The 27,823-nt window shown below is 38.8% G+C and overlaps 1 protein-coding gene across 1 annotated transcript in view; it reads right to left on the bottom strand.

The window, feature by feature from the left end:
* Nucleotides 1-27,823, bottom strand: part of CNTN1 (contactin 1) — a 542,533-nt gene that overhangs the window by 230,594 nt on the left and 284,116 nt on the right. Inside the window, exon 3 of the mRNA XM_053716725.1 lies at nt 3,377-3,499. Within this exon, the coding sequence (XP_053572700.1) occupies nt 3,377-3,428 (52 nt within the window). The 5' untranslated portion in view covers nt 3,429-3,499. The remainder of the gene's footprint in view (nt 1-3,376; nt 3,500-27,823) is intronic.

Raw genomic sequence — 27,823 nt, 5'->3', positions numbered from 1 at the left:
TTGAGGAATGGAAAAACCTTCCCCCTCCTAAGTAGCTTAAGTAATAATGCATGCAAAATGGAACTGTCAAAAATGAAACAGAAGGAACACAACATCCGACTAATACGAATGCGCACGAAAAAATGTGCTCATAATTGACGAGTGTGCCTAACCCAACAAGTAACAGAGAAAAATACACCTAATGGAAATTATGGAGCCTATGTTAACCCAACGTGTGCAAAACCGACAAGTGTGAGATAACCCAACGAGTAACAGTGAAAAATACTCCTATAAAGCGTGCGCTAATCTGACGGACGCTAAGCCGGCATGTGCAAAACCCGATGCACGTGAACCTGAAGGCCGACACACGAAAAACAGAACTAGGCACTCAAAAAAAACCGCTGCGCGCAAACTAGCTATAAGGGGAAAAGCAAAGAATGATTCTGTTATTTATATATATATATATATATATATATATATATATATATATATATATAACACATACTGCCCATAACATAGCCATAGAGTGTCTTATATAATAATAAAAAATAATACTTACTCGTCCACAATCTAAGTAGCAGACAGCCAACCCAGTACGGAAAAATATCAGGAGAGGTTATGGAATAGGAGTATATTGTAGATCCATAAAGGGAGGCAACAGACAAGTCCTGTGACCCATTATGGAAAGTTTATGAAGAAATTCCCATGAGGAGGATTAAAGAATCATAAACAATACCCTAAATACATCCCTCTGACAAGCACTGTACACTGATGGGAAGCTGGGCCTCAAAATACATGGAAAACACTTCTCTCTGAAGAAACTACTGCACATCTTCATTCTTTAACCACCTCCAGCGGGGCCAAAGAAAAGACTGAGGTATGTGTGAGGTGGCAGGGGTTACATAGAGCTCTTGGGGTTTGGGAAAGTTTGCCTCCTCCAAGTGGTAGGGAAGGTAACTTCCATGAGCAATGGATTGTGGACTCTCACCATCTGTATGAAATAAACATAGATTTTGAAAGGCAAATAAGAATTAAAGGACCAATAAGTCTGCCCAAAATTTCCTAAAAGTGTTAACTTTTCTAGTTTGTTCGTGTTTGTAATTACCACCTCTAATGGATCTATAGCAACAATGGTCATTTATAAAGCTGGGAGATTTTTGTTTTACATTCACCAAAATACAGCAACGGAAGTAATTTTTAGCTCTTATTAAATTCAAAGGGAGATAACAATATTATTTACACACAGTTTACAATGAGCCCCCTTAATATTTCAGCCCCCTCTCCTAGGCGTAAAGGGTCAAAAAACTATTTCTGCTTTTTATATGAGATAAATAGACATTATATTTAAAGCACCAATACAATCATAAAACATGTCTATGTGAGAAAATAATATGATCTGTTATCAAAGATCCAGCCATGTTTGTATTTATATGTAATAGAAAAAAAACTATTAAAATAGGATATATAAGTACTCATGATACAGTTCAACGACTTCTCATAACAGATAATTGTATTATTATTATCAGTTATTTGTAGAGCTCCAACAGATTCTGCAGCATTATGTATTACTTCATATAGCCCTTTATTATTTAAAGTATTTTTTATAATAAATTAAACTGTGACATATTATATATAAAAGTAATAAAGAATATATCATTATATAAGTAAAATACTGTATAAAACCACGAAGCCAATCACAAAAGCAGGAGGCATGCACAACAAATATGTTTTAAACCACTGGGCTAGAGTTGATATGCCACAAACGCTGAGATATTAATTTTCTTTTAAAAAAATGACCAAGTTGCTGAACTTTAAATGAAAAAGGGGTATAGAGTTATGCCTAACCCCTGACAAACTGATTGTGCATTTGTTGTGCGGAAGTATGTAAACCTAATGAAAAACAGAATCTGATATATAGTACATATTTACAACAGCCAAATTGGTTAACATTTTGCTCTTCAAAATTAACACAATCTACATAAACTCAGCCTAATTAGGGCTAATTTTGTTAAAGATAAATCCAGAAAGTAAAATTATGCAAAGCAGTTTTCAAGTATCAAACTCTATTATTTAGTCCTAATTAACATATTAGATAAAGGTTCTTTAACATAATGTTCTCAGCACATTGTAATTTGTAATTGTGACCATAAAAGGACCATTAAATACAGTAGAATTGCATAATTATATACATATATAAGGTATGAACATTTTGCTTTCTTACAAAGGATACCAAAAGAAGTAAATCTGATAATGGAAATATGTTGGAACTTTTTTTTTTATTGCATTTGCTATCTGAGTCATGATAGTTTAATTTTTACTTTTGTATATATATATATATATATATATATATATATATATATATATATATAGAGAGAGAGAGAGAGAGAGAGAGAGAGAGAGAGAGAGATAGATAGATAGATAGATAGATAGATAGATAGATAGATAGATAGATAGATATTGCCTTGTTTTTAAAACACTAAAACAGCAACAACAAATATTTACAAATTGCAACAGACCTCTACAGTCTCATACATAAGGGATTAGTTGTACAGACGTTCCTAATAAAGTAGTGTTAGATCTTGTTTAGACAGATTATAATTCCCAATGGAGTAGCGTATTTAAAGAGAGATGTTGCTCTCTAGACCAAACAAAGAAATGAATACTAGTTGCCAGAAACAAACAACTAGGATATGTCTTACCCATTGTTTTACATCCTATTTACTATATAGTGTATTATTTTTATGAATTTTAGTTTGACCTTTGACTTTTTACATTTAAGTTTTTCTCTGGTATGTTTTGACTGGCTATTGCCACTTTGATTAAAGGGATAGCATTCAAAGTTTTTTATAAATTCAAACATTTCCTGGAGGATTTCCAGAACAAGGAAGTGAGCGGGTAATTGTTAGCAACTGATTTTATTAAAATGGGCTTTAATATGTCTGTCAGTTCTGAGCATTATAATGAAGTAACTTTCAGGAAATTTGCATCAGTAGGAATTAACTATCGGCCTATGGTTAGTATTTGGAAGTGCCTATCATTCAATGAGATTACACAATTGCTGTATTGTTCCCCTTTATTGAAATCAGCCTTTAGTTTAAATTGTCTCAGGGGAAACCATAAAATTCTGCTCTTTCATGTGGATAGTAGAATATTTTTGAGTAAAATACCCTTTTAATCTCAATAATAACTTGCAGCACATTAGAAAACGGCAAGCAATGGAACAATGGCTTTTTATGAAAAGAGATGATTAATTGGATCAAAATATTACAACTGGGGAAAAACTGCTGCTAGGAATAATATTTTAAAATATTTTAAAATGTAAAACATGAATCCTGTCTGAAATCTTAGCACATCATGCATGATATAAAGAAATGTATTTGCGAAATAATAAACTTACCCGCCCAGCAGAGGAAGAAGTACATTAATATCTGTGTTATAAAGGGCCACATTTTTGTCGTTATTCAAAGTTTATGAAATATTCATATAAATCTTTCAAACTCCGTGGAAATTCTTATGGCACCTGTTCAAAAATAGTAACGAAAAACAAATCTAAGTAATCATAATAGGATATAACATAATCAGCAAATTACACAAGACAGTCAGAAATATGAAAGACAAAATAATATAGTACTGGGTGTCTGTGACCAACATTCTTGGAACCATTTATAATGTTTAATTATGACCTTAATCACTTTTGTTTAAGAAACAATAGCAACAGGCATGATTATACATAGGTAACCAAAAGTGGTGTCTGATCATCATACCATATTGACAACATGCTGAACCATAATGTCATGGCCAGGATCTCACAGTCAATAATCTGTCAGCCACAATTATGAAACTGGAATAGTATTCCTTATCAGAGCAATAGCATGGTATAATCTAAGACAGTGATGGTCAACTAGCAGCCCATAGGGCACATGCCACTCTCTTCAGAGTTTTTGGTAACCCCCAAAAAAAGCTGAACTAAGAAAATGTGACATTGTTTCTCTGGCCTCAACAAAAAGCAGAACTAACATTGTGTGTTCTTGACACTTCTGTTGGGTGGGCAAACTCAAAAGGTGACCACAACTCAAAATAGCCTTCTGGAGGGGGTAAACAGCAGATAGAGGGTGCTATGCAACATTATCAAAATTTGGCTCTGTGCCACTGGACAGTTTTAGGAAATATTATTTTGGTTTCCAATAGCCATAAATGTATATGCAGCCTTTAAGGCTTCCAAAATATTGCTCTGCAGCTTTAAACTAAATGCCCACATGTTAGGAACTTGGCCATCACTGATCTAAGACATGGTTTCCCAAAGTCAGTTGTCAGGTCCCATTAACAGGCCAGGTTTTAAAATATATATTGAAAGAGAACAGGTTTATTGAGCAACAGATTGCAGCATCTTTGCTGTACTTCAAACTTCTAGAAAAAAACATATGTGTGGGTCCTGAGGACTAGATTTGGGAAACCCTGATTAAGACAATACCTTTATCAAGTAGGAACAGAGAGGTCTCTTAGATTAGCAGAATGTATGCTAGTGTAGGCATTGTAAAAATAAAACCTTTCTGTGTGTAAGCAGATTACGCAGAGTTTGGAGAATGAAACAGCTCACAGAATGGATTAGGTATCATTAGAGAGATAGAGAATAGATTACATGTTGTAAGATTACTGACATTGAACAGGTGTAGGTAATAGGTTGAATTTACATAAGAGGGTAATCAGAGTCCTGCCATGAAAAAAAAAATCAATTAAATCTATCAAAAAAAGCTGGAGGTACTGGTGGTATCATGCAGGAGTAGAACACATTGGGTTTTTAGATCTAATAAAGGCAAACTGAAAAACAAATAAAGAAGAAACAAGTAAATTTGTAACAGCTAAGTGCTTACATTCTGGGTATGTTTCATAAAGACAGTTGCCAGAACCTGTATAATAGTTTAAAAACAAGACCGTGTTTGCAGCAGTGTTAGACAGTGGAAGTACATGTATTGGAAAAATCACATGATTTCTTAAAGTGACATTAAACATCTCTTACATTTGTGTAAAAATTGTGCTTTTTCCTATGTTCTCTAGACAGGCCAAAAAATTATTTTCAAGTTGCTGCAAATTGCCCAGGTTACAGAATTTGATTTTATTTTTGCATCTCTAAGGAATGTAGGAAAAACACAATTTTTACACAAAGCCAAAAAGGTATTTAAAGTGAAGATAAATTTTGATAAATTAAAGCCCGTTTTTTAAAAATACTATTAAAAACAGGGGCACTTTCATTCATCAAAGTTTAGAAAGCAGCCGTTTTGATTAAAAACTTACCTTTGTTTTTTTCACAGCCAGAGCAGCTTCCCCCACCCAGAGATCCTCTCTTCAGAGATCATCAATGACTAATCCAGCTTCCTCAAATCACGGCATGGCCTCAGGCAATGACTCCCCTGGGGGGAAAACCATGATTGGAGGAATCTGGATTAGTCATTGATGACATGTGAAGAGAGGATCTCCGGATGGGGGAAGCTGCTCTGGCTGTGAAAAAAACAAAGGTAAGTTTTTAATCAAAACGGCTGCTTTCTAAACTTTGATGAATGAAAGTGCCCCTGTTTTTAACAGTATTTTTAAAAACCGAGCTTTCATTCATCAAAATTTACCTTCACTTTAATGTTCTTTTAAGTGGCATCTCAAGCAACTGACATGATTTATATATCTGTGTGCATTAGATATGCAGTGGTGCTAGTTCATTTTCATCATTATTATTTATGGGTCCTTCAGACCTTGAACATTAAAACTCTATAGACTCTATGGATTATATGCACTAAGTCTTCATCTTCAGGAAACCATGCACTCCAATCTCAATATTATTACACTTTTTTTTCTGTACAACCAGCAAGATATTTTATATATGCCATAACATCCATGTAGAGGTGTAGCAAGTTTAGAACACACTTCTTTCCCTGTACTACATACAACGATTTGAGAGAGGATCCAACAGTCATACTTATCTCAGGGATAAATCAATAACAGAATCCTTAACACATATGCACAATGTTACAGCATGTAAGGTACCAACTATTTATCAATAATTACTGTTTATGCTCCCTGAGTGTATCATTTTCTAATCTAGACTTTTTCAGTGCTCAATTTATCTATTAACTATAATGCTACTGTCACACAAATAATATTATCAAGGAAAGAATAAACAGATGCTACCAGGTTTGTCACACTGTCACCTTGGTATAAACAAGAATGCCTGTGTTTATATTATTTCTTGAACTACTGCCACTAAGTTCAGAACTAAATTAGCAAACTGCTGAAAACAGCACAGATGTCTCAAGAAGAATAGGTGAAGAGTTATAATGTTCCCATTTGCATCATTAATGGAATAACGTGCCACATTTGTTGCAGAGGTTAGGCTGATACACAACTCTAATTGGATGTTGTGTAATACAATTGAAAAACAATATTGCAGAAGCTAGTTCTGGCAGTGATAACGTTATATGAGAGTAATACAATTGGTTTTATTTATAATGTGTGTATATATATATATTTATATATATATATATATATATATATATATATATATATATATATATACAGTATGTATATGTGTGTGTGTGTGTGCATTCTATGTGTGTAATTAAATATATGTGTGTGTGTTTTTTTTTTTTGGGGGGGGGCATGTGAATTGTTGTGTGTGTACCATAATCAAAAAGGATAGTTTTCCTGAGAAAAGAGAGAAGGGCCTTTCAATCACGCAGAACAATCATGTTTGGAGTCATTTATATTTGCCAGGTAGCAAGCCAGCCCCACAAGGGCTAAAAAAACTTAAATTATGCTTACCTGATAATTTTATTTTCTTCTGAACGTGGAGAGTCCACAGCTGCGTTCATTACTTTTCGGAAATAGAGATCCTGACCACCAGGAGGAGGCAGACACCCCAGTCAAAGGTTTAAATACCTCCTCTACTTCCCTCATCCCCCAGTCATTCTGCCAAGGGAACAAGGACCATTAGGAGAAATATCAGGGTGAAAAAAGGTGCCAGAGGAACGAATAAAAAAGAATTTGAGCCCGTCCACAGAAAAAAACAGGCGGGAAGCTGTGGACTCTCCCCGTTCAGAAGAAAAAAATTATCAGGTAAGCATAATTTAAGTTTTTCTTCTTAAAACGGGGAGAGTCCACAGCTGCATTCATTACTTTTGGGAAATCAATACCCAAGCTTGTAGAGGACACTGAATGTAAACGGGCGTGAACAAAAAGGCAGCCCATTCTGATGGCACCACAGCCTAACACAACCCGGATTCCTGATAAAAAAACTACTTCAACAGAAGCAGGAAGAACAAAAATATGTAAAGAGGACAAGGTAATTGCCCAACAATTAGAACCATAAGGATCCCAGTTAGAGATCACTCTAAATTCTGGACTCCACTGTGCACAAAAGCCTCTGAGGAGACAAAAGTCCCACTCTCTAGAAGCACACAAATAAAAACCTCTCCATAAACAATGGCATAGGAAACAACACACAAACTCCCACACCACATACTCCCTAACTGAAAGAAGAGAAGAAACAGATAAGAAGGTCCGAAAGAACCTCCAGAAACAATCCCGAAGAGTCAGGGACAAAACAGAGAGAGAAGCCCCTAGCATAACTCGAAAAAGAGCGGCAACCAGGCTGCAAGAGGACAAAGTCCCGTAGAAAATACTCTACCGACGGAGGAGAGCAAAGAAAGTAAAAATTCCAGATCACGTCCTACATGGATCCAAAAGGAACCAATGTAAAGTCATAACCGGAACCGAAGTCCCAGAAGGACAAAAGGTAGAACAAGACTACCTTACCATAGACAGCAAACTAGTACAGAGAAACTGAACACCCATAGGTCATAAAAATACCCCAGGAGCAGAACAGGAATGGAATAGTAACATCCGTTTACGCCACAAACGAAAGCCGCAGGCTTCCATCGGAAAAGCAGTCAGACTAAACATCAAACCATAGTAACTAGCCAACCGAGTAGCTAGCAAACTTGCATCAGGACAGTCCTGGAAAGGAACAAGAGAAAAAACTCAGAAAGCAGGGCGGGCCAATCCCCCCTACTAGAAAACAGAGTAAGGGAGGACAACAAACTGACCAATAAGGAAGAACCAACTACCCGCTAAGGGAAGGTTCCCAGACCAACTGCAAGGCCTCCCAACCTAAGTAAGGATCCTTCAGGAGACAAGATACATGGTCGATGCCCAAACTGAGAAGTCAGAATTCCTGACCCCTACTCAGATCGAACAGTCCTATCACAGAAGCGACTTTCAATGTCCCAAGTACAAGAGGGATTCAAATATCCCAGCAGCAACGAGGTCCAGTGATCAGATAAGGAATCTCTAACCACAATTTCCTAAGAAAAGGAAGCAGGAAGGAGGCACCAAGATCCAGAAAAACTCGGGATGCAGGATACTTATCCTCATTACCCTTCAGAAACCCAAAGGGAAGATACACTGCAGACAAGAGAAGCCCTCGGCCTACTGAACTCGTAGAGTCAGATGAAGTCAGATGAGGAAAACTGCCTCAGGAGGAGCCAACTGTATAGGTGCAGTAGACCAGATCCTTCCAACTAGAAGGAAAACACAGAAACCCAGTAATATTCCAGTAAAGAAATTCCCAGGAAAAAAAACTCCATCTCTCCAGAAGAGAGTACAAGAACCACCTCAGTAGGAACAAGGCGAGTTCCCCAGGACCAGAAAAACAATGCTACTGAATGCCGGACAGATCCAAGACTATAAAATCTTGAAAACAAAGTAACCGAAATGCCAAGTCAAAGACACGGATTAGGTTAAAAAAACAGACCCCCAAAACCAGGAGCCGGATCAAGACCAAAAACCGTGTGGAACAACCACAAAGTTACCTGGAAATGAAAATTGCACTAAAATGGATGCTAGCCATACCCCCATGGGGTCTTGTACTCTGATCTCTCATGATGTCCACTCAGCCCCAAAAGGCCTCTAAGATAACATCCACAAAGTCCGCAGATGAAGGAAGGACCCAAAGAGATCAGAACTCCATGAGTGAGAGAACACGGCAGTCATTAAAGATCCAGTCTGGATCAGCCCTCAGAAAACCTACAGCCCAAGGAGTTAACGAATGAACGAGACTCCTAAAACTTCTATCGGTAGATGGCAAGAGAGACTGCATAAGAATCCCCCAGATCCCCAAGTATTTAGGATCAAGAAAGGGGATACTGCAAGGAAAAAAAACGGTCCCTAAGAAACTAGTCTCTGTGACTAGAAGACCGAAAGTCCTACCCCAAAGGGCAAGGGTAAGGGAAAGCCTTGCAATCCTCAAACAAGAAGAGAGAAACACTGGCAAAAGAGATCTGAAAATCGGACAATCCAATCCACAAGGAGTACCAATAGGGGGAAACATCGCCCCCTACACCAGGTACTGGAGATCTCCAAGCATACATCTGATCCTTCCCCAGAAGGGAGGACTCTAGCTCCTGTCCAAGGACCTCAGGAACAACAAATATACTGTCATAGCAGAATTCGTAATCCCAGCAAATGCAGGGACAAAAAAACGTAGTAACTTAAGACCAGCCTGATATCCAGGATAGAAAGGCCTATAACTTATAGAAAACAAGAAAAACAACCTTGGAACAAGAGGTAAACAAACTTAGTACCCAAACAGGACCATCCTGTTGTCAAGGATACAAAATGTCTGATAAAGCCACAAAAGAATAGAGTGAACTAGCACCCAGACAGGACTAGCCTGCAGACCAGGGTACAACCAAAACGGTTCAAGGGCTAACAGAAAGTTCTAAACTAAACAAACAGACAAGCAACAGACAGTTAAGCTCTGAGGCCTAAACATTGTCTTAAAATATTTTTTTTTGTGACTTCCGCCCAGAAGCAACAACCATCACGACCATAAAATCGCTAGTATCAAAATCTCAGAGAAGAAAAGAGTTTCCTAAAAGGAAAAGTCTACAACAGTCTCAAGCTCTGGGAAAAAAAAGAAACACATCCTAACAGGTTTAAAAGAAAGTAGGCAGCACCCACAGGTGAACGCCAAGAGCTCAGAACTGGAATTAGATACACAAACAAAATCCGGAGGCTAATAAAGACTGAATTCCTCCAGAACTTCCAATACCTGCCTCAGCAGTACACGCAGGCACATTATTCTGAATCTAAATGCAAAATCCATCTCCGATGGGACATTTAAAGGCCCTGACGGTAGTACCCCTGAAGCCTCAGAGGGAACCGCTCCCCCAGAGTAAATACCCGGCTCACCTGGCACCCCCAGGTTAAGAGGGCACGGATAAGCTCTTAGCTGGCCCTCAAGCTGTAAATGCAACAACGCCAAGAATATGGCCATGCGCAACCGAGTCACAACTTCTGGTGAAAATAAACCTCCTTCCGGAGAAGGGGGTTATGGTATTTGGGACAACTGCCTGAGTAGGAACGGAAATTTCTAGGGAACACGCCTCAAGGGACACAGAATCTTCAGAGGAAGAAAAAAGCCCTTTATTATGGGATACGGAACATAATTGATTGGGCTGGATTACCCGGGCCTCCATACAATCTAAGCAGGAAACAGAATCTGAATCAAAAAAATCCCCCTCATAAAATTCAGGGTTCTCCATAATTTGACCGGACAAATTTTGTACAAAAATAACTGGCACCTCACACCCCCAATGGCTGGGGCACTCACCACCTCCTATGACCCAGACAAGCAGAAAATAGACCCTCTCCACCAACCCTCGATCAAGAGTATGGAAATGGAGAATGAAAAACGTGACCACGCCCGGTCACGAAGTGCAACCTACAGGTCAAGGAAAACCGCGCCAGTCCCAGCAAGAAACTGCGTAGCTCAAAAAACCCTGTATGTTCCGTAAAAGCCCTGAGCCCAAAATCTATACACGTCAGCAGACAAAATTACATAACAAATATGATTAAAGTCCCCCACTGTTCATTAACTCCCCTTAGGAGATATTAACCCTTGATTCCATAAAGATAAAGGAGTCCCACTGAGACCCTGTATTCTATCATTACATAAAATTCCACAGTGAAAGGAAAATGAACCAATCTTACCGGAATCTATGCCGTGGAACAGTAACACAGTCCTTCAAGTGTGACAGATAGTAGTATCACTTCTGACATGGACTTGAGTGAAGAAAGCAGGCAGCGAAACTCGTTAACGCTGATTGCTTGTGGAGCTGTTGATATGAGTTGGGATGGTTTCGCAAAAAGACTCTCCCTGCATCTCCGGACTCCAACTTTCATCCAAGCTCTCCCTGAGAGGCTGACAGGACTACTTAAAACTCCCGTCCTGGGGGGCGTGTCCAACCGGCAGCCATGATAGACTGAAAATTCAGTAGCTCTGAGAATGAATATGCTAATCTAAAAAATATAATCAGAATTTCCTAACATCTACGATCATAAGTCATCTATATGGTTTTATGAGGGAGTCCTGAGCATGGATATATAGATTTTTTTTTGTTATAACTTTTTCCGAAGAAGCTGGATCCGGCAGACAAATATTCAACAAAGGCCTAGTGAATAACTCCTATATATTCTCCCCCCCCCCCCAGTTCCCGGGTTAAGAAATATTAAGGAGACTGCTGAAACGTCTTTTATTGAGAGCGATACAGAAACGCTGATTGCATATCAACCCAGCATGAGTTTTAAGGATGAATCTCCAGAGGCGGCTGCCTTAAAACCCTTGACTGCCTTAGACAGATGGGAGGCTCGTATACAACAGTCGCTAGATGACCACTTTAACGACATAACAGGACATTTTCTTCAATTGCTTGAGAGCCTGGTACCTGAACGCAATGCTGCCGAACCCGATGCTTGCCTAGCCCAGAGTTATAGACAGGAGACCGCTGGAGTCGGCTTGCACCGCAGCAGCAAGGAAAACAAGGATACTTACCCAGACAACGCATTTACTGTCGGAGTTACGCATCAATGGCAGTTGTCCTCTACCGTAGACATCGCCGTGTTCAAGAGGGTCTGCATGGAGATCCCTGATTTTTCAAGCCCTGCACGGCCTACTAATCCCAGGAAATCCTCAATAGGCCCAGAGATTCGAAAAATGGCGCCCGCTGGGCTGACGCTGCAGGCTAAATAGAGATCACGCGACTCGGCCGGAGTACAGGTTCCAGCTCCATCCCATCTAAGCAGTTACAAGCAGGGGGTCGGTGGTGAATGGATACCAACCTCATGGAGACGCTTCTTCAGACGTATCTGCTCCCGCATGAGCTTTACGGCTCAAACCGCTAAAAGCATCATCCATTTTTTGAGATCCGGTGTGGGGTGATTGCTAACTCTTAACTGTACCTTAGGTGGTGAGTAGTGGGTGCCCAACGGCCCTCCATTCTACCATACAATTGCTGTTTGGAGTCTAAAGACTTACTTTGGATTATTAAAGGTTTAACCTGTTTATGCCAATTTTTGTTTAGCAGTCCATATTTACAATATTACTTAGTTATTCACATTTAAGAGACTTTTTTCTTATGGAGCTCTCTCAGCATCGGACAATGCTATAAATTGGGTCATCATTTGCCTACAGATATATCCGACTTCTCAGGGAAAAATATGATAAATAGATCTGAGATGGGTGTTTTATAATGTTGTTTTTCACGAGTTAACTAGCTGCAACAGTCTCAATTATAATTATGAAAGCATGACATAATTTTACACGCACTTGAAGACATATAAGACTTTACTCTCATCTCCATTTTCGTTAGCCTCCGTTATAGTACCCAGCTAATACAATTGGGTTTATAGACTTAGGTTTATAGCTATCACAGTTTTGTATTATGGAGCAAATATAGGCTAATCTATACAGGATTCGTAATTTTGAATGTTGATATATTCCTGGAGGGTATATAGTGATTTCAGCAGTATCCAGAACACAGTGCCTTACTGCACTATGGGCCTAACAGTACAAGCACAGCCTAGACAATTGCTAGGGTATGGTGAGAAACAGATAGCAATAAAGAAAGATGGTTCATGTCTCCTATTTATTCCTGATAAGTTAATAATATTTGCTCCATCTCCCCTAGGGCATCATTTATATGGTGCCTAGATGAGAACATTGAGGCCGTACACCTGTGGAATGTGGAGGAACTAACCATCTTATATATAAACTAGATGAAATCTTTGCTTTAGAGCTATAACTGTATCATTTAACATTTTTTCTATACATATATACCTGCCCAGGCGCCATTAAGCGCCAAGTTCAGTGACATAAAGAGGTACTTTGCTAAGTGTCTTAGACGTATAAAGAATTTACATTACATGTGCTAGCGTAGTTAGGAGTGCAGTATCTGTCATTATATTACTGGGTGAGTTGGCATATTGCTTAATTACATTTTGACTCAACAGATTTTCGCTCACCATTTTAAGTAGTGAGGCTTGTAATATTATAATTACACTATTCTACATTTTTGCTATGATTACTTATGCTAATCCTTGCTCCTTAGTCAGAGGCCGAAACTTATGATAGTGTTCATTACATTACTTTGATGTTCATGGTTCATATGATTCATTTATTTATCCTTCTTATATACAATAGTACTTTATCATTATATTTCCACATGGTCTTAAATCAAGGGCCCATATCATTAAATTTTCTCTGAATAATAGTTGGGAAACTGGGCCAACAGAGATTACACAAATCCATAATAAAGGACACAATGTACTTCTACAATGTATTTTGCCATTTGGCCCTGTTAATCTCTATTGTCTATCTTGATTAGATAGTTGTTTTCCATAGTTGAGCATTGTAATCCTGTTTTGATGCACTGTTATGATTATGCACCTGTGAAAAGTCCAATATTCTCTTAACAATTTCACACCCCGATATGGATTGCACTCCCACATTTAACCAATCTATGCCCGCATAGAATATTTTCCAGGAAAATATATCTAATATATCCCCAGTACATCTACTAAGGGAACAGTACGACTTTAAGAGACCTTATCTTGTTGCAGCTCCTTACTACATACTTTTATTAAGATCCTTCTTACTCTCATATTCCAGATAGCCCTGCAGATTTTAAACTTTTATAAATTTATGGTGTCATATTATACAGCTTATATATATGAGGAAATATAAGGTTATAACTTCAGAGAGGTTCATGCCCTTAGATAGAAGAATACGCTAGAGTATATACCCCATATAGCACTTTTAAGACTAGAATATAACTTACTCCACTTCTACGCCTTAATTTATCTTTATATAAGAGTAGTTCTGGCCAACTGTACCTCTTTAACTTATACCTCAACTAGCAATTTAATTTTATAATTATTATAAGGTACTATAACCCATTCATATCATGTTCTATCAGAGCCTGTATGTATAGCCAATCCTTAGCTCAGTAGTTTATTATCTGGTCATGAGATGTTTGTATCAATGCTCTTAGATACCATTACTGTCTGGTTATTTTTAACTAGCTCCTGAGTACATTCTACATGTTTACCTTATTTTTATCTACTCTATCTCTAAGACAGGGGAGACCTGAGAAAGCCCTACTATACATTATATTGCTACTTAAGCTTTTTAGTCTTATTACGACACGCCCCCGCCCCTTTTTTTTCATAGCGGTGCTTATCCGCTGAATATCCCCCACCCCCTCATATCTTGAAGCTCAAAAAAAGCTGTTTATCTGTCCACCAATTTTCTTCTATCTTCAGAGGCCGTATGGCCTGAGAGTCGGTTTCTAACTGGTCAGCCATTTATGCTACCTACCATAAAATCGAGGTTTCATTAGCCTTCTTATTGCATATGTTACAATTTTTGGAATAACTGGCACAATTCTAATTGTACTTTTCATTTATGTTGTTAACAGGGGATTTCTATCATATGTTTACTCTGTAAAACCTCAATAAAAAAATATATTTAAAAAAAAAACAAAAAAAAAAAAAAACTCCCGTCCTATCTCAAAGAGTACTACCCTCCATAAGAGACTATTCTGTTATCTTCTATCACTTCTCTGCCAAACTCCTGTGTCGAAAAGCAAAGAATGACTGAGGGATGAGGGAAGTGGGGGAGGTATTTAAGCCTTTCGCTGGGGTGTCTCTGCCCCCTCCTGGTGGCCAGGTTCTGTATTTCCCAAAAGTAATGAACGCTGCTGTGGACTCGTTTAAAAGAAGAAAAGCAGCATGCACTGCTTAGTACATTGAGCCCAGTGTCTGAGGGACAGCCCAAGAAGGACAGAAGAAACCAAAGTAGCAGCACATTGCCAAGCAACCCAAAGGGTTATTAAAGGGATACTAAACCCAATTTTTTTCTTTCACGATTCAGATAGAGCATGATATTTTAAGCACCTTTCTAATTTATTCCTATTATCAATTTTTCTTTGTTCTCATGCTATCTTGATTTGAAAAAGCAGTACTGTAAGCTTTAGAGCTGAACCATTTTTTGTTCAGCACCTGGGTAGCACTTGCTGATTTGTGGCTAAATGTAGCAAACCAATCAGCAAGCTCTACCAAGGTGCTGAACTAAAAATGGGCCGGCTCCTAATCTTTTATTACTGCTTTTTCAAATCAAGATAACATGAGAACAAAGAAAAATTGATAATAGGAGTAAATTATAAAGTTGCTTAAAATTGCATGCTCTATCTGAATCATGAAAGAAAAAATGTGGGGGTAGTATCCCTTTAAGGCATGGGGCTAATAGAGGGGCTGCAGGGCCAGGGTCCCTATACTTGTTTGTTTATTTATTTATTTATTATTATATTATCTGTTATTTATTATTAATACAACTGTATTCAAAAAGTGAGACAAACATACATGTATATGTTATAGTATTACATTGGTAGAAAATGTATAAAAGGTTACCAGCCCCTATCAATATGGACAGGTCTCTTGAAAGAAAAGGGAGAAAAAAACAGTCATTATTGTTTGTTTATGCTGCATTATTTACTTATTTCTTTGTGCTTACTGAGTGCTGCATCTGATGGAATGTTCTCAGAAATAAGTGCCAAGTTTTCCAGCATTATGTTATTAAATAAAGCTGATAATTATGATTTGGAGGTGTTTTCCCACTGCTGGCTGCTTTTCCAAGCAGTTTATTTTGTTTAATGTAGAGATAAAATGTGATCGGGTTAATAGATTAACTGTCATGAGCATCAGAGTATTTTCACATTGTTCACATCTAATATTCATACTTGTCTTAGTCCAGTAATTAATGTTGCTATGTCACTAATTACAGTATGACCCTTTTTATATCACAAAGCAGGCTACCACATCTACCACACATGACAAAAGTACAGATTTGGAAAGCAACACTTTTTTTTATCACTGCCTGTAAATTATTTTTATATTTCATTTTGAACGTCAATACATAAATAGCACTACATATGATAGAAAACTTTGCATTAGGCTAATTGGAAATATAGTAAAAAAAAATTATTTTGCTTGCAAGAATCATGTTGGAACGCGCACTAAAGGTTGTCCCAGGATCAATGCAGACCATTAACATCCAAAATGATTCGAGTGGCACGCTGTTACGCATGAGCAAAAAGGGGATTATCGAATGGTGTTTGCACACATTAGGTTTATTGCTCATATTGCTAGTTGAAAGTAAACACGATCGCTTGAACACAATTGAAGCTAACGAGCGTCGGAATATTGAGTCCGCAGAGCTCTGGTTAACTGTTTCGCAAAACAAAAAGTGTCACAAAACACATAAAAAATACATTACACAATACAGTTGCACTCATAATAAGACTGTCTAATAAAAATTATTTTAAAAAAAAATGCACAAAAAAGTTATAAAGGTTAAAAGATATGAGGTCTCAGGTGTTAAAAAAAAAAGGCAGGCAAAAGGACTTTAACATTGAGATACATACATATACTTGTCTAAATATGTATAATTATGTAAATAAATAAATATATACATATGTATTTATATGTGTATATATGTATTTACAGACATATATAAAAACATAAATAAATGTATACATATAGACATTATGGCTGCACGATTAATCGCATATGCGATTTAAAACCGCGATTAATCGCCGTGATTTTTTTCCTACATAAAAAATTCCTTTAGAAATGGCTGTAATGCATTCATTTATTTGTGATTTCTTGCAAACCAGCTCCATCTAGTGGTTGCTTTTAGCACACATTTGTAAAATGGCTCTTTTACTTTCACTTTCTGTTCTGAGAAGCAGCCGATCAATCTAGAAATCTTAAAGCAGAGCCCATGCAGGAATGAAGAGCAGAGAAAGCCACTTACTTATATTTCCCCCTAGGAACATCTGCAGTCTGAAACTTAGGGTATGTAAATATTATGGAACCTCCCACACAATCTCCTGCTCTCTGAGAAACAGCTTAAATACATAGCAGATGCAGTTAACCCCACGGCTCCCAAAAAGGCTAAAACTGCAGTCCCCTCTGCTATTAGCTGCTGGGTTAACTTAACTGCATCTACAATGTATTTTATATCAGCAAGGCACAGCATTTCTGAAAGGAGCAGCCCCCCACCCCTACTGCTATATGCCTGTAATGGATTCCTGGACAGGAGCAGGGCTCATTTTCAGTCAAATTAAAATGTTTAAAAAAGAAGAAAAAAAATATTTTATATATATATATATATATATGTGTGTGTGTGTGTGTGTGTGTGTATGTGGCTTACACTGCTTCATTTGTTAATCATACCACTGTCTACAGTTAGAATGACTATCCAAGAAAACATGACAATGTTGTGTGTCATAAGACCTAATAACTGGCTAGTGGCTACTATTCAATCACATCATAGGCAGCACATTTTATTTGAACTATTTTGTGGTTTGTATTTTTATGCTCCAAGAGTGTATTGGACATTGAGAAACATGTACGTTAAGATTCTGTAGTGTTAAATAAACTTTATAATGCAAAATGAAGGTGTTATAGTCATTTATAAGAAAATTGCGATTAAATCGCAATCGCGATTATTTTTTGCCCATATCGCTCAGCCCTAATAGACATATATATATATATATATATATATATATATATATATATGTGCATTGGAGTCCTTTGCAAGTCAATAAAAACATTAAAAAGCATGTTTATGAAGTAATCATATTTAATAACGTGTTATACTGTGTATTTAAAGCAAATATTTCACATTCCAATGTTCTGCATATAGCAGAATATGTTCTAAGTATTGTACTCCTATATATAGCTGTATATATTAATTATATATATATATACTTTCAACACGTAATACGAGCGGTACTCAACGTGCATAAAAAGCTTACTTCTAGCTGAGTTAGCACATGAGCAGGAGTGTTAAATACCGCTCCACTTGTAATCTGGCCCCATATTTTTAATTATGTGTAGCTGAAAGAAAAGGAAAACAAGCAATATAATCAAATTGTTTTTTTCTTGGCTCAATTAAAAGTTTGTCAGAGTCCAAAGCATCTAATTTCTACTGTGTGCTAGGAACCAAGTATAAGGCTTTGCAGGAAGGCAAAGGAACAGAGATGAAGGCAGTGCCTGACATTTTTGTGATAAAACAATGCATATGAGCACTGGAAGTAGGAGCAGCGAGTGGCACTATAAATAACTTTAGATGCCTTAACATTTAACATTAGGATACCACAGTAAAGGAAAACACTGATCAGGTGATCTCACCTGTATATGCATTGAGAATATGGTGGCACTCTATAAATAATGTACATTAAATAATAATAATATGAATAGCTCTATCCATAAAGTTCTCTAATCCTATAATATAAAAGGCCAAGTGTGTTTGTCCGAAGCTGTCATGCGCAGTACAAACAAACACACCTGGCCTTACCTGACATGCTGTTTGCGGTGTGACCGGACGTGGGCGTGACCGGGCGTGGTCGGGCAAGGTCGGCGCGAGAGAGAGGGGAGAGAAATAGAAAGAGAGGGGGAAATCAAAAAGAGATAGAGAAGAGCAGAAGAGAGGGGAAGTGCAGAAGAGAGGGGGAGAGAGAGCCAAATAGAGTGGAAAGAGCAAAATAGAGGGAAGAGAGAGGGGGGAGAGAGAGCAAAAGAGAGGGGGGAGAGAAAGAGCAAAAGAGAGGGATAGAGAGAAAGAGCAAAAGAGGGGGATGGAGAGAGAGAGCACAAAAGAGAGGGGGAGAGAGAGAGAGCGCAAAAGAGAGGGGGGAGAGATATCGCAAAAGAGAGAGGGGGAGAGAGATAGCGCAAAAGAGAGGGGGGAGAGAGAGCGCAAAAGAGAGGGGGGAGAGAGAGCGCAAAAGAGATTGCAAAAGAGAGGGGGAGAGAGCGCAAAAGAGAGGGGGGGGGGAGAGAGCATGCAAAAGAGGGGGGAGAGAGAGCGCAAAATAGAGAGAGAACGCAAAAGAGAGAGGGGAGAGAGAACGCAAAAGAGAGGGGGGAGAGTGCAAAAGAGAGGAAGAGAGAGCGCAAAAGAGAGGGGGAGAGAGAGCACAAGAGAGGGGGGGAGAAAGCAAAAGAGAGGGGGAGAGAGGGAGCAAAAGAGAGGTGGAGCGAGAGAGAGCGCAAAAGAGAGGGGGAGAGAGCACAAAAGATAGAGGGATAGAGCGCAAAAGAGAGGGGGAGAGAGCACAAAAGAGAGGGGGAGAGAGAGCAAAAGAGAGGGGGAGAGAGAGAGCAAAAGAGAGGGGGGAGAGAGAGAGAGCAAAAGAGAGGGGGGAGAGAGAGAGCAAAAGAGAGGGGGGAGAGAGAGAGCAAAAGAGAGGGGGAGAGAGATAGCAAAAGAGAGGTGAAGCGAGAGAGAGCGCAAAAGAGAGGGGGAGAGAGCGCAAAAGAGAGGGGGAGAGAGCACAAAAGAGAGGGGGAGAGAGCATATATGAGAGGGGGAGAGAGAGCAAGGGGTGGGACCGCTGTACTGCAAAAAATGGCCTGTGTGAACGGGCTTTAGGACTAATCATTCATAAAAAAGTGTCTGTACTTAAATACTGGAGCAAACATAATATTTAAATGTAGCAGAGAAAATGGCAAATATGATTTAGTTCAGAAAATGGCAAACTAGATATCTGCAACAAGAGGTACGGCAAAACAGAAGCAAATTCAGCAGACTCCTAAGTGTACGGTTAAGCAAGGAAGGATAATATACAGGTATTTAGGCAGTAAATGATTTTCTCCATAACTTTGTAAAAAAAAAAAAAAGATTTGTTTGCATTGCGGACTATAGCAATGTACGTATAACACATTATGGGCTAGAATATGAGTGGGGTTTATTGGGGCTATTTATGCGCATCAGCAGTAGCACTGGTATTACAAGTTGAAAGTAAATGCGTTTGCTCGAGCACATTTAAAATTAATGTGTGACTTCAGAGCTCTGGTTTACTGTTTATATGTGTATACATATGGATTTATGTATTTATATGTGAATATATGTATTTACAGACATATATTCACACATAAACACATTTGTATATACAGTATCTCACAAAAGTGAGTACACCCCTCACATTTTTGTAAATATTTTATTAAATCTTTTCATTTGACAACACTGAAAAAATGACACTTTGCTTCAATGTAAAGTAGTGAGCGTACAGCCTGTATAACATTGTCAATTTGCTGTCCCCTCAAAATAACTCAACACACAGCCATTAATGTCTAAACCGTTGGCAACAAAAGTGAGCACACCCCTTAGTGGAAATGTCCAAATTGGGCCCAATTAGCCATCTTTCCTCCCCGGTGTCATACGATTCGTTAGTGTTACAAGGTCTTAGGTGTGAATAGGGAGCAGGTGTGTTAAATTTGGTGTTATCGCTCTCACACTCTCTAATACTGGTCACTGGAAGTTCAACATGTCAACTCATGGCAAAGAACTCTCTGAGGATCTGAAAAAAAGAATTGTTGCTCTACATAAAGATGGCCTAGGATATAAGAAGATTGCCAAGACCCTGAAACTGAGCTGCAGCACAATGGGCAAGACCATACAGTGGTTTCACAGGGCAGGTTCCACTAAGAACAGGCCTCGCCATGGTCAACCAAAGAAGATGAGTGCATGTGCTCAGTGTCATATCCAGAGGTTGTCTTTGGGAAATAGACGTATGAGTGCTGCCAGCATTGCTTCAGAGGTTGAAGGGATGGGGGGGTCAGCCTGTCAGTGCTCAGACCCTACGCTGCACACTGCATCAAATTGGCCTGCATGGCTGTCATCCCAGAACGAAGCCTCTTCTAAAGATGATGCACAAGAAAGCCTGCAAACAGTTTGCTGAAGACATGGATTGCTGGAACCATGTTCTGTGGTCCGATGAGACCAAGATAAACTTATTTGGTTCAGATGGTGTCAAGCGTGTGGCGGCAACCAGGTTAGGAGTACAAAGACAAGTGTGTTTTACCTACAGTCAAGCATGATGGTGGGAGTGTCATGGTCTGGGCCTGCACGAGTGCTGCCGGAACTGGGGAGCTACAGTTCATTGAAGGAAGCATGAATGCCAACATGTACCGTGGCATACTGGAGCAGAGCATGATCCCCTCCCTTCAGAGACTGGGCCGCAGGGCAGTATTCCAACATGATAACGACCCCAAACATACCTCCAAGACGACCACTGCCTTGCTAAAGAAGCTGAGGGTAAAGGTGATAGACTGGCCAAGCATGTCTCCAGACCTAAACCCTATTGAGCATCTGTGGGGCATCCACAAACGGAATGTGGAGGAGCGCAAAGTCTCTAACATCCACCAGCTCCGTGATGTCGTTATGGAGTGGAAGAGGACTCCAGTGGAAACCTGTGAAGCTCTGGTGAACTCCATGCCCAAGAGGGTTAAGGCAGTCCTGGAAAATAATGGTTTCCACACAAAATATTGACACTTAGGGCCCAATTTGGACTTTTCCAATTAGGGGTGTACTCACTTTTGTTACCAACAGTTTAGACATTAATGGCTGTGTGTTGATTTATTTTGAGGGGACAGCAAATTAACACTGTTATACAGGCTGTACACTCACTACTTTACATTGTAGCAAAGTATAATTTCTTCAGTGTTTTTACATGAAAATAAATAATAAAATATTTACAAAAATGTGAGGGGTGTACTCACTTTTGTGAGATACTGTATATATGTATATATATATATAGTACATTGAAGCCCTTTGCAGTCAAGTAGCTGAAAACATGTAACAGCATGTTGTGCAATACTCATATTTAATAAAGTGTTTAACTGCCTATTTACTGTAAATATTTCACATTCCAATAGTCTTCACAGAAGGTAATAAGTATTTTTAAATAGATATATATATATATATATATATATAGATAGATATATATATATATATATATATACTTATATACAGTTATATATATATATAGGTAGATAGATATAAATATATATATCTATACAGTTATATATATATATATATATATATATATATATATATATATATATATATATATATATATATATATATATACACAGTTGTGCTCATAAGTTTACATACCCTGGCAGATTTTATGATTTCTTGGCCATTTTTTCAGAGAATATAAATGTTAGTTAGTGTTTGGCTGAAGCCATTTAATATCAATCAACTGTGTTTACTCTTTTTAAATCATAATGACAACAGAGACTACCCAAATGACCCTGATAAAAAGTTTACATACCCTGTTGATTTGGGCCTGAAAACATGCACACAAGTTGACACAAAGGGGTTTGAATGGCTATTAAAAGGTAACCATCCTCACCTGCGATCTGTTTTCTTGTAATTAGTGTGTGTGTATAAAAGGTCAATTAGTTTCTGGACTCCTGACCTGACAGACCCTTGCATCTTTCATCCAGTGCTGCACTGACGATTCTGGATTCTGAGTCATGGGGAAAGCAAAATAAAAGGATCTGCGGGAAAAGGTAGTTGAACTGTATATAACAGGAATTGGAAAAGGAATTGAGAATGCAAATCAGCAGTGTTCATACTCTAATAAAGAAGTGGAAAATGAGGGGTTCTGTTGAAACCAAACCATGGTCAGGTAGACCAACTAAAATTTCAGCCACAACTGCCAGGAAAATTGTTCGGGATGCAAAGACAAAACACAAATAACTTCAGGTGAAATACTGGACATGTGGTGTGGCTGTTTCAAGATGCACAATAAGGAGGCACTTGAAGAAAGATGGGCTGCATGGTCGAGTCGCCAGAAGAAAGCCATTACTACGCAAATGCCACAAAGTATTCCGCTTACAATACGCCAAACAGCACAGAGACAAGCCTCAAACCTTCAGGCACAAAGTCATTTGGAGTGATGAGACCAAAATTTTGCTTTTTGGCCACAACCATAAATGCTACATTTGGAGAGAAGTCATCAAGGCCTATGATGAAAGGTACACTATTCCTACTATGAAACACGGAGGTGGATCGCTGATGTTTTGGGGATGTTTGAGCTACAAAGGCACAGGAAATTTGGTCAGAATTGATGGCAAGATGAATGCAGCATGTTATCAAACAGAACGCCTCATTTTCCACTTCTTGATTAGAGTTTGAACACTGCTGATTTGCATTCCCAATTCCTTGGATATCATTTTATATCCCTTTCCTGTTTTATACAGTTCAACTACCTTTTTCCCGCAGATCCTTTGACAATTCTTTTTCTTTCCCTATGACTCAGAATCCAGAAATGTCAGTGCAGCACTGGATGAAAGATACAAGGGTCTGTCAGAAGTCCAGAAACTCATTGACCTTTTATACACACATACTAATTACAAGCAAACAGATCACAGGTGAGGATAGTTACCTTTAATAGCCATTCAAACCCCTTTGTGTCAACTTGTGTGCATGTTATCAGGCCAAAATCACCAGGGTATGTAAACTTTTGATCAGGGTCATTTGGGTAGTTTCTGTTGTCATTATGATTTAAAAAGAGTAAAAACAGTTGATTGATAATAAATGGCTTCAGCCAAACACTAACCATGAGTGAAAGAAAAGTTTTTGTGTTATCATTTATATTCTCTGAAAAATGGCCAAGAAATCATAAATTCTGCCATGGTATGTAAACGTATGAGCACAACTGTATATATATATATATATATATATATATATGCAGTATATATATACCAAAATACCATCAAATATATAGAAATATGTATTTATAAATATATAGAACATATTCTTCTATGTGAAGAACATTGGAATGTGAAGGATTAATATTTCATGTTGGAGTTAGTGCACTTGAGAAAATGTGATTGAGTTTGCACAACTTGGGTGTTTTTTCCATTTTTCACACTTCATTGCAGTCTATGGGGGAATATGTTAACACGGTTGTGATGTTCTAAATTCAGCTTTTTGCATGCACCAGGTTAGCGTGCGAGTGAAAACTTTCTACTTTCAACTTGTATTATGAGCGCTACCCAAATCAAGCACAGTTAACGCAGAGGTGGGAGCAAGAACTACTGCTCCACTTGTAATCTAGCCCTACATTATTTGCTATTGTTGTTTATGTTTATTGCCTAACGTCCCTTTAGGAGGAACTTAGTTCACTGAAAATATAAGATAATAACCAATGATTAGAACCTCTTCCATACATTTGAGTATTACAAGCATACAAAATATTCATTAACAAGGGTGTCAAAATAGATTCATTATCTAAATAATGGAGAAAAAATAAATAAGGTACAAAACTTCTCATTGCTCACGTTTAAATGATAATGAAAATGTGTTGGGTACCCTATTACAAAGGCCTTGATTTAACGGCTGCCAGAAAAATAGACAAAAATGCTAATTATTGATTCAACGCAATAACAATAGGGCATTTTTGGTTCTTTCCCACACTCACACACGTGTTTACGGATCTTAGCTAAAAAACACTATTTTTCCTACATGGACGAAATGTTTTTGCCGATCACTTCTTTGAGGCCAGTTTTGAGTTTTCAAACTCAACGCCTCTAGGCACTTAATAAGTCCTCGAAAAGGTATTTTTGAAATCTTTGCAACTATTTCACTACTCTTTGGAAACACATATGCAAAACACTCTTACATGACCACAGGAAATTTTGTAGAGGTCTATTAACATACATGGTATTGATTCATTAAAGCTCCATTCATTGCAGAGGTTGTATGCAGTGCACAGGGCACACATTTACATATGTATAGGTGCAAATACATGTATACCCCAAGGCAGAAAATGCTGTGATGTGAGATGTAATCGCAGAAAATAAAGCATGTCTGCAGAAACAATGGGACACACGCAGGAACTGTTAGTGCTATAACTTTGCAGCATTTCTCCACATCAGGCTGTTCTCTTCAAGCAGCATTGTGCTCTGGTTGCCCTGTGTAAGACAGTGCAGCCAGAGCAAAGCGCTGTTTGAAGAGAACAGTCAAATACAGAGCAGCGATGCAAAACAACAGCGCATTGAATAACGAATGGCTTTTAGGGATATAATAATCCTGCCCCCTAGCTTTCCCGGCCTGCAAAGCTGAATGTAAGATGTTCTTGTGAACAATGTACCTGTTTTATTACTAAATTTTTACCTTATAATTATGAGATGTTAGACCAAGAGCAAAGAAAACTAATTTATTCAAGAGAGATTTTAAAAAATGTGATAATTTCTTTTTTTTCTCTGCAGCTTATTTGTAATGCATTTTTTCAACCACTGTAATATATTATAAAACTTTAAAATTGCTTTACTATCCAGTTATCTAGTACACTCCAATTGAGCTGATGCTTTAGTGAACTGCCTAATTTAAAATGTTATTTTATTTCAAAATGACCTGCAGAAGAAAATTCGCTAAAAAAAAAACATAAAGTATGCTTACCTGATAATTTACTTTTCTTCTGATGGAAAGAGTCCCCAGCTGCATTCATTACTTTGGGGAAATAAGAACCTGGCCACCAGTAGGAGGCAAAGACAACCCAGCCAAAGGCTTAAATACTCCTCCCACTCCCCTCATCCCCCATTCATTCTGCCGAGGAACAAGGAACAGTAGAAGAAATATATCAGCGTGAAAGGTGCCAGAAGAATATAAGGACATCCCACATAAAATTATGGATGGGGAGCTGTGGACTCTTTCCATCAGAAGAAAAGGAAATAATCAGGTAAGCATAATTTATGTTTTTCTTCTTAAATGAAAAGAGTCCAAAGCTGCATTCATTACTTTTGGGAAAACAATACCCAAGCTATAGAGGACACTGAATGCCAAGACGGGAGGGAACAATAAGCGGCCCATACTGAGGCCATCAGGTCTGAACCTCTACCCAATGAAAATCCCTGCTTCGTCCGAAGCTGAGAAAATTTAAGAGGAAAAGCCCCAGTGATAATGACTCGCAGTTAGTTCAGAAGCCAAACTAGAGACCGCAAATGGACTCGACTGAGCCAACAGTCCTCCAGGAGACACCGTCACCAAACAAACGGTCCCCCACCGCTCATCTCCACAAATGAAGGAGACACCAGCCGAAACCCCCAAGAGGACAAGGCAAAGGAGAACCAAGGAAACTGAAAGGTCCCCTAATACAAAAAGGAACACCTCCACGAGTGAGCCCAGGTCACAGAGACCCAAAGGGGCCCAAACAGGGAAAGGAGGCCACGCCTATACCAAGCAAAACCCGGGATAAGACTGGACACAGAGACAGAACAGACGTCTCCCAAATATCCTGCAAGCACAGATGCAACGGAAGAGGCAAAGTCCTCCCAGTGTCTGGCCATAGAATACCAAGGTATGCGACCATTAAAAAGTGTATAATACACCCAGGTGAAAAACTCCAAGTTTGAGAACACAACAGGACGACACAGAGGATACTTGCGAGGAAGAAAAGAAAAACAAGAGAGGCGCCAAACATAAAGCGGATCGGGACTGTTCAGAGTCGCCCGACGGACACACACAGTAGCCGGTACACGTGATCTCTGGATATCCAATAGCAGACCACTTCACCTGTCGGGTCCGGATGAACGGTAGCTCACAGGGAATGAGTAATTTCGGACTCTACCAGGAGAGACACTACCATGGAGAGACACTGATGTCGGATGGAAATTGCACCGGGGCAATAATAGACAGGTAGCAAGGTGACTCAAGTAAAAAAGGTTTATTCAGATAAAAACAGTCACAGCAACGCATTTCTCAGCAGAATTGCCGTTTCATCAGGCTGTATTAGTTACAGATCTAACCTGGAATTCCTGTCTGGCTAATCTTTAACTATTTGAAAGCTGTTCACATTGAAATACAATGGTTAAAATACAATGGTTAAAAATTCAAATCCTTACATTTCTTAACAGCTTTCAAATAGTTAAAGATTAGCCAGACAGGAATTCCAGGTTAGATCCGCCCATTTAGACAGGTGTAGCAAGGTATAAAAGGTGTGATTATGTAGTCACTAATACAGCCTGATGAAACGGCAATTCTGCTGAGAAACACGTTGCTGTGACTGTTTTTATCTGAATAAACCTTTTTTATTTGAGTCACCTTGCTACCTGTCTATTATTGCCCCGGTGCAATTTCCATCCGACATCAGTGTCTCTCCATGGTAGTGTCTCTCCTGGTAGAGACCGAAATTACTCATTCCCTGTGAGCTACCGTTCGTCCGGACCCGACAGGTGAAGTGGTCTGCTATTGGATATCCAGAGATCACGTGTACCGGCTCCTGTGTGTGTCCGTCGGGCGACTCTGAACAGTCCCGATCCGCTTCAACAGGCACAGTACGTGTGCCGCTGCCTTTGTGAGTATATCCTGCACACAGGGGGGGGCTCTTGGCCCATTGATCTGACGATACTGCTTTATGTTTGGCGCCTCTCTTGTTTTTCTTTTCATCTACAGCCGGGTATTCCTTCGGATTACTTCCGAGAGTGCAGCCACAGTTCCACGAGGATTGAGTATAGCCATCACACAGTAGTCGATACCAGCTCTATCCAAGCACTAGCGCACCTCTGGGGATCATCTGATTTGCGAGGAAGAAGAAGCAGTCAAGCAAGAAACAGACCGCAAATCAACCCCCTTACAGAGCAACCTAAGTCGCCGGACCTA

Source organism: Bombina bombina, chromosome 6 (assembly GCF_027579735.1).
Source record: "Bombina bombina isolate aBomBom1 chromosome 6, aBomBom1.pri, whole genome shotgun sequence".
In the NCBI taxonomy this organism is placed as follows: domain Eukaryota; kingdom Metazoa; phylum Chordata; class Amphibia; order Anura; family Bombinatoridae; genus Bombina; species Bombina bombina.
The sequence above is the reverse complement of the archived record's forward strand: the minus strand, read 5'-3'. Positions and strand labels throughout refer to the sequence as shown.